The sequence below is a fragment of the Chrysochloris asiatica genome, unplaced genomic scaffold, assembly GCF_000296735.1.
Source record: "Chrysochloris asiatica unplaced genomic scaffold, ChrAsi1.0 scaffold00291, whole genome shotgun sequence".
In the NCBI taxonomy this organism is placed as follows: domain Eukaryota; kingdom Metazoa; phylum Chordata; class Mammalia; order Afrosoricida; family Chrysochloridae; genus Chrysochloris; species Chrysochloris asiatica.
This window is the reverse complement of record NW_006408809.1, coordinates 977,094-985,877: the sequence shown is the minus strand read 5'-3', so window position 1 is coordinate 985,877 and position 8,784 is coordinate 977,094. Positions and strand designations below refer to the sequence as shown.

Below are 8,784 nucleotides of genomic sequence, written 5' to 3'. Positions count from 1 at the left end.
TGGCCCAGGATCGGACATTGTTTCGTTCTGCTGTGCATGGGGTCACTATGAGTCAGTTCCGACTCGATGGCACCTGACAACAACAACAACAATGTTTGGTTTTAAAAACAGCAAAATGCAAATGTCAAGAGTCACCAGGCCTCTAGATTGATGCAGCAGCAGCTACACTCAAATAGTGCTCATCTAGAAGACTGGATTTCAGTAAACATAAGATTTCTTTTGTTTGTAACCTATGCTGTGTTTGCATTTACCAAAATAAAATAAGTACAGTGACGTAATAGAAGAAAAAAATTCTAGGCAAATGCATTATTCCTTTTTCTGCCAGTATTTTTACCAACTGGTGGCTGTTAGGCTGTTAGAATAAATAGGGTTTCCTTTTAATGTTAAAATTGCATTTCTTTCCAACACTAGAGTTACAAGTATCCTAAAAACTGCATGGAATTTGGAAAATACTTTTGGGTCTCAGAATCTAATACACGCTAAAAGTTTATTATAGACTCCCATAAGTTTTAGTTTATGAGGGTTATCTCTGGCAATAGTTAACATAGAAAAAATAAACAGATTTTAAATATTATTTATTAATGCTCTTAAAAATATCAATAGTGAAATCATTAGTTGCCATAGTTAACATATTTTATGGAAAATAACTATTTCCAAAACAAAAACGTAATGAAAATTTGTTTTGTATTTTATAAATCTCTTTAACAGCTGCTTTACTAGTAGACAGTGAGAGTCTTGCATCTACTTCTGCATTCAACCTACTGTGTGATATTGTTTTCATTTAAATTTATGAAGAAATCCCATCCTCACACAGCTGCATAATTGGAAGATGGGGTGTTTTAAATAGCCTTTTCAGATACCGGTGGCTGTTCAGTCTTCTTTGGTGCTACGTTAAAACTTGACAAGTGGTAGATTATTAAAGGTTAGTTGCAGTGTGGAATCTGAAATCCAATCGCATTAAAACTCATTAGTTTATCTTACAATTTGGATCTTTTACCCATGCATGATTTTGTAACATCATGTTTGGTCATTTGGAAAATATTTGGTTCACTGCGATCTTGTAGATCTTCCAAATGTTGATTCATTTCATTTTATAGTATCAAAACTCATATTTGTTAATATGATCATCAGTTTCATAATAAAACATTTTTAAAGATTGAGAAATTGTCAAGCTTAGGATAGTGAATAAAAGTTCTCCAAAATTCTGTTACTTGGAAGCTCCAGTTTTATCACTGGCAACAAATAATGCTGGTTATTTTCCTTGAAATGGTAGGCTCACATCATTCTTTTTTTTTTTAAATGGTAATGCTTTAGGATAAGCAGTGGACTTCTAACTGTAAAGTCTGCAGTTCAAACCCACCAGCTACTGCATGGGAGAAAGATGAAATTATCTGTTCCCATAATGATTTACAGCCTCCAAACCCCTGTATGTTTTTGTTGTTGTTGTTAGGTACCATCGAGTCGGTACTGACCCATAGCAACCTTATGCACAGCAGAACAAAACACTGCCCGATCCTGGGCCAACCTCACTACTGTTGCCACGCTTGAGTCCATAGATGATGCCACTTGACCAATCCATCTCATTGGGGGTCTTCCTCTTTTTCTGTAACCCTCCACCTTACCAAACACGATATCCTTCTCCAGCTACTGGTCCCTCCTGACAATATGTCCGAAGTATGAGTTATGGTGTTGGAGGAGAATATTGAAAGTGCCATGGGCTGCCAAAAGAATCAATAGATCCATTGTGGAAGAAGTGCAGCCAGAGTGCTCCGTAGAGGCCAAGATGGCCAAGCTTCATCTCTCATACTTCAGACAAAACCCTGTATAGGGTCGCTGTAAATCAGAAGTGACTCAATGGCAATAGAGGGAGGTGGTCAGTCCAATACCCAAGTCCTGGCGTGGTGCTGTGGGATAATGCACTGGACTGCAAGGTCCTTTTGAACTGCAAGGTCAGAGGTTCAAATTCACCAGCCACTCCTCGGAAATCCTATATAGGGTCGCTGTGAGTCAGAACTGATGCAACAACACTAACAACAACAATAACAAATGACCATAGTTTGTCTCTTTCAAGTCTAAATAGTGTTCCTTGAAAAAATCGACTAGATTTCCGAGCAGCTGAGTAATACCAGTACTTTTCCTCGAGACAACCATTGTAGTCTGTGCAGTAGCAGTGCTTTATTGTGGATTACCCATTTTATCAAGGAGCCCTTGGCAAAATCAGCTGCTGTCTGAAAGATTGACCGGTGGTTAGAACCCACCAGCTGCTCTGCAGGAGAAAGATGTGGTTTCAACTTCCCTAAAGATTACAGCTTTGGAAACTGAATGGGGCAGTTAGTTCTGCTCTGCCCCAAAGGTCTCTGTAAGTCGGGATCAACTCGATGGCAAGGAGTTTACCCATTTCATCAACCACAGGATACTAAAATAGATATACTCATGGCATGTGATTTAAGTAAATTATCCATTCTCAGATCCATTTTTTTAATGAAACTATGCTGGGGGTAGAATGAGCAGTTGCCACTAAAGAATGGTATCTGCTGGAACAGATACATTCAGCTGCCTTGATCCCTGCTAAGGGGCCAGGAGTCTTACCCACCATTGCTTTTATAAAGCAAATAATGTCTTATATTATTATAAAAATAATTTTTTCTCTCAGGGACTCCCTGAGGGATTTGGCAACCCATGGTGGTTTGTGGTCAAACTTTGAGAAGCAATGCATTGGAAAATACTTAAAGTTGTTTCCTTGTACAATTCAAAAATATCAAAGGCTCAGCCAGTTCCACAAAGCTCTGAAGGAATTATCAGGTTGGAGTTTCTGGATAAACTGTAAGATCTGGAAGCTTCAATATCAAGATATATGACTAACCACCTATTTGTATAAATAATTTTTCTTAATTCGTTCTATAATCTTTTTCCGAGATTAATTGACTTCTGGTACATTGAACTCCAAGGATTGCTTTTATGTGTAAATTTGGTTTTTGAGAATCATTTTGTGGGTTTCTTTCTTAAATTGGGGGTTATTTCTTGAAAACCAAATTCCATTGGCATAATTTATATTTATGCTTCAAATTAATTCCCAAACTTTTAAATTCAAACATCTAGTTATAGTATTTAGTAGATATTACATTCATGGTAATTAGTGAGTAGCTGTAAGTGGTTAAATTAAAACCTACCCATTATGTCATGGAGTCCTGGTGTGGTGCTGTGGGTTAATGCACTAGACTGCAAAGTCAGTTTGAACTGCAAGTTTGGTGGTTCAAGCTCATCAGTCACTCCTTGGAAACCCTCTAGAGGGTGGCTATGGGTCGGGAACCGACTCAACGGCATTTAACAACAACAACATTATGTCATTCCCTTAATACAGTTTTTTTATTATTTAAAAATTTAAATAGCCAATTTGTTTTAAAAAAAGTTTGTTAAATATGTTGTTGTTAAGTGTCATCGAGTTGGTTCAAAACATAGTGACCCTGTATAGGGTTTCCAAGGAGTGGCTGGTAGGTTAGCAGTCAAGTGCTTATCCTTGTTATAGAAAAGGGATCCCTTGTTATAGAAAAGGGAAAAATTCCCTGGATCTCAGATCCTAACACAATCACTACTGCCTTTAGTGTGTAAAGGGGCTTTAAAAAGTTCACAAAAAAAGGGAATTGAAAGAGAATGAAATTTTTCCAAAAACTTTTTGAAGCCCTTCATTTCTTTTTCAGATGTTTATTTAAATGTTTATAGATTTTCCTAAAAATCTTACTGTATACGTATAAATGGTTATATAGCTAACTTTTTCCCAGTGACCTGGATGGATTTTTACTATCAAGATGATAATGATAAATTATTATTTTAAATAATTCCATCAAGTAAATTTTTGTCTTACTGTACATCTAGGATACTTTTTGGGGGGGGGTTCCCATAAATACCTTTATGCTAATAGCTTTTTCCATGGTTTTGATTATTTCCTTAAGATATTCCAAATTGAACTATGGACAAGGAGTGTGGACTCTGACATATACTGCCAGTTTGCGTCTACAAAATGTAACTTATTTATGTAATTGCACAAAAGAACCAATTTCACTGCCTCATTGTCATTATTGAGTACTACTGTTGCATTCTGATTTTTCTATGATCTTATTGTCAAGCTTAAAAAGTTGTCATTTTGAAGATGTTAATAATGAATTTTACTCTCATATTAATTGCTAGTAATTAGATTAAAATATTAAATAGCCTATTTTTTTTTTTCTTTCCTACAAACTCTTTTCTCAACTTCTAGCATTTTCCATGTGTTGGTTCTTAATCTAATTATTGTGGGAGCTGGAGTGATCATGGCCTGCTTCTACCCAAACATAGGAGGAATCATAAGGTACTACCTGTAAGACAATTGTGCCCCTACATTTATTGGGCTTTATTTTTAGGCTTGTCATGTTGTTTTAATTTAATTGTATGAAATTCCTGTTCATTTTTTAAACTGTTAGCATTCAGTGTAGCTCCCTGGTATCAGTGAAGGTCCTCATTATCTTCCATTTCTGCTTATCCCTACTGGAGATTAAACTTTCTAAGCCCCTTTATCTCTTAGCTATAAATTTTTCTCTTTCTTTTCCTCTTAGTCTTCCACTGTGTTTTGTTTTGCTTTTTTCTTTATCAAAATGAAAAGGTTGTTTTACATATGTACTATACAACTTCTTGTGGGCACCTGGAAGTTCCTTACATTTCAAGACTGTGTCCTAACTTCCCCTAAACCATTTCTACTCAAGAACACATTCCATTGTCAAGTATAGTCAGAAAGTATAAGTTTAACTTATGATAGAGTGACAATAAAATTAGTGGTCTCCTTAGAATGATCTCCTTAACCTGTTGAAGGCAGGGCTGAATCACTTTTTTGAATTATCTTACCTAAGAAAGTAAGGAGTTCTGGTAGCATAGAGGTTACGAGTCGGGCTGCTAATCTCAAGGTCAGCAGTTTGAAACTACCAGCAGTTTTCTCATGGGAGACAGATGATGCGTATGCTCCCGTAAAGATTTACAGCTTTGGAAACTCTACAGGCTTACTATGAGTCGGAACTGACTCCATGGTACATAACCACCACCACCTGCTAAAGTAGCAAGAAGTAAGAAGGGAGATTATTAGCCTTGTGTTTATTGCACATAGCAGATTTACAAGTTCCTATTAAACCGATCCTCAAGAGAACCGAAGTATAGGGAAAAGGAAGCGAGCACAGGCTTCTCTGTTATGATCCCAAGTGTAGGTGCTTCGGTTATTATCTTTTGGTAATTATGTGGAACCTCCACTTAGATACGCATCTGTTCTCATTCTTTAACACATGCTAACAGTCCCTCAGAAACTCAGAATGCATAATTTGTTTATAAAAGATCAAAGATAGGAAGTCTGTCTCCGCATGTTTGTGAGGAAGTGGCCACAATCACTGAGACACAGAGAAAATATGGAGATTTGAGGATGAATAGAAAAATTCTTTGTCAAGCAGCGGATGCTATAAAGATGAACAGGAAGTCCTATTTTATATTAACTTATATAGCAAGCAAAATAAATTTTAAACCCAAGTGCTTTTGGTCAAAAACAAATGAATCAAAAATAATTTTGTTGCAGTATCAGACTGAGAAGGGGTTAAATTGCTTGTAGCGTAGTGGTTAGAAATCAGGCTACTAACCTTTTGAACTGCCAACCGGCAGTTCAAAACTACCAGCAGATCCATGAGAGAACAATGAGGCTTTCTGCTCCCGTAAAGATTTAAAGCCTCAAAAACCCTATGCAGGGTCACTATGAGTCGGAACTGACTCCAGGTACTTAACAACAACATACATACCGTAATTGTAAATCAGAAACAAAAACAAAAGGTTACTATTAACACAGAAAGTCTCTGTTTTGCAGATACTCAGGAGCAGCATGCGGCCTGGCCTTTGTATTCATATATCCATCTCTCATCTATATCATTTCCCTCTACCAAGAAGAGCGTCTGACGTGGCCTAAGTTAATCTTTCACACAATCATCATCATTCTGGGCCTGGCTAACCTGACTGTTCAGTTTTTTATGTAAAATTTTCAACTGTTTTTTCAAGATCTTTCCTGGTATTTGAACTTTGACAACAGTTCTACATAAATTCACTTGTAAATGCTGTTGTTGCTGTAATTCTAAATGTTTACCTACGATCATTGGAAAACAAGGGGAATAGTGATCCATTGATCCACATTTTGATTAAGTTAAGGAAAGGCGCAATAAGAATGAACTCAGTCTCTTCACCTTTCTCACGTTCACTTATTTGTTCATTCTCTTTTTATTTTTCTGAATAGAAATGTGGGTCCTAGGAAAAAATATGCTAGCTTATGCTTTTGGAGATTTAAGGTGGTTGGGTTTATTTTGGCTACAATAAAGATTCTCAGGGTATCACAGCACCATATTGCCAGATCCTGTGTCTGTTTGATGTTCTATTGTATTGACTTGTATTTAATAATGTACTTGAATGCTTTAACACAGGGAAAACTGAGTTTTGCCCATTTAATGATGAATAGGACAACAAATGAATTATTTCCTAAATGGAAAAGCAAGGTGGATCTTTGCTTATATTTTCTTGATTATTTAGAACCTTCAGAATCCTTTATTCGCCTTCTGCTGAATGACTTTACCTTCTGGGGTTTCTTTCCATGACTTGATCAGAGAACCCTTTGGATATGAGTGTGTATCTCCTGACTCACACATTACAGAGATATGAACTCATTTCAGATCACATCACTGTTAATTTTAGACTTTCTTTCCTCTCTTGCCATCCCTGAATTTTCTGATTTTTTTTTTTTTCTTTTTCTTTCTTGGCTTTGATGTGGTTAAACCTTAGTTGCTTTGAATTTAGCTTATTTAGCACACAGCTGAGGCTATTAGAAAGCCTCTGGGTGCTAATACCAAATCAGGAAGGATAAACAAAATGTAATTATGTTTAATGTCTATGGATGATCATCCAAATTCTATTTCATCAACACTCCCAGAAAAATATATTTGGAGTAGGAAATAAATCTATCAATTAACAAGGGACTACAGTAAAGGAGCTCTGGTAGTGTAGTGCTTATGAATCGGGCTGCGTACCTTAAGGTCAGCAGTTCGAAACTACCACAGGAGAAAGATGAGGCTTTCTGCTTCCGTAAAGATTTACAGCCTCGGAAACCCTGCACAGGGTCGCTATGAGTCAGAAGTGACTCCACGGCACATGACCACCAACCACCACAATACAGGAGGTCTGGTAGCGTAGTGGTTACAAATTGATGTGCTAATCTCACGGTCAGCAGTTCAAAACTACCAGCTGTTCCTCAAGAGGTTTTCAGCTCCTGTAAAGATTTATAGCCTCGGAAATCTACCCTGTACAGGGTCGCTATGAGTTGGAACTGACTCCACAGCACATAACAACAACAACAACATTAAAGAGAAATACTTTTCACTTATCTACATGACTAGGTTTCAAAGAGTAGGTTGTTATGTAAAAATCAGCCCATGCAAAAATGACAGGTGATCACCCCAGATCACAAAATGCAGGATGACTCCATCATTGCATAACTGCCAAACCACTGAGAATCATGGCCAGCTGAGCTGACACACAACCGTAGCCGTCACAGCCAGAGATATCTGGCCTCTCACCTCCATGCTTATTACTACCATTCAGACATCATAAATGCATAGATGAGTCAGATGATAGGGTTCTTACCAGTTGTATATGGGAACTGTTGGATAAAGAGATCACTGATAAGTGAAGAGTTGCGTGCATTCATTTTGTTTACATTAAGTATCCTTAACAAATACAATGTAATGTTGTTGTTGTTAAGTACCGTGGAGTTAGTTCCGACTCATAGCAATCCTGTACAGGGTTTTCAAGGCTGTAAATCTTTACGGGAGCAGAACACCTCATCTTTCTCCCATGGAACAGCTGGTAGTTTAGAACTGCTGACCTTGAGGTTGACAGCCCAACTCGTAACCACTATGCTACCAGAGCTCCTTATGTAATGGTAGCTATTAAATGTGGAAGTAGAATTTCTGTTTCAACATGGAGTTCATTTAGAGAAATTTTGATTCATGTTTTGATTTGTTCATACATAATTGTGTAAACTGTAATGTTCAGTGCTTTGGAAGAGACCTCAGTCATATCCTAAAGGAACTCTTAATTGGGTAAAGGAAGCACATGCATAGTTAAGTATAATTTGTTGTTGTTGTTAGGTGCCATCGAGTCAGTACCGATGGCAGTATATTATGAAGACTGAGAGAGAGGAGCATAAAGAAGCTGCTCCCTTCCAGGTGAGAGCCTCAGGGAAAGCTGAGAAAGCTGGTAAAGCAACCTGAGAGGTAAAGAGGCAAGGACCCATTTACTAGACTCCTAATAACAGAGTCCTGGTGTGGTGCTGTGAATTAATGCACCAGACTATAAAGGTGTTTGAACTGTAAGTTTGGCAGTTCAAGCTCACCATTCGCTCCTTGGAAACCCTGTACAAAGTCACTATGGGTCAGAACCACCTCGACAACACTTAACAACAAATAATGATCTAAAATGTTAGCTATTTGGTATTTTGTTGTTAAGTGCCGTTGAGTCAGCTCCAACCCATAGCAACCCTGAATAGGATTTCCAAGGTATTTGGTATACTCACTGTCAAATTGAATTGCATTAAATAATTGTCTTTATTTTGGTAAGTTTCCTCTAAGATAAGCTTTATGAGATGTCTTTAACTGCTTTTGTATACTATTTATTGTTTTCTTTGTATTGTAATGCACATTGTACTCACGTGTGAATCTTGGGCAGCAAAGCACAATTGAT

The 8,784-nt window shown here is 37.3% G+C and overlaps 1 protein-coding gene across 4 annotated transcripts in view; it reads left to right on the top strand.

Moving 5' to 3' along the window:
* SLC38A9 (solute carrier family 38, member 9) overlaps nucleotides 1-6,439 on the top strand; it is a 110,599-nt gene extending 104,160 nt beyond the window's left edge. The window contains exons 12-13 of one of the 4 annotated variants that reach the window (XM_006874645.1): nucleotides 4,256-4,345; nucleotides 5,870-6,439. In XM_006874645.1, the coding sequence (XP_006874707.1) occupies nucleotides 4,256-4,345; nucleotides 5,870-6,035 (256 nt within the window). In that variant the 3' untranslated portion in view covers nucleotides 6,036-6,439. The remainder of the gene's footprint in view (nucleotides 1-4,255; nucleotides 4,346-5,869) is intronic. The other 3 variants (XM_006874644.1, XM_006874643.1, XM_006874646.1) reach the window with 3 other exon arrangements.
* Nucleotides 6,440-8,784: the final 2,345 nt, after the last annotated feature.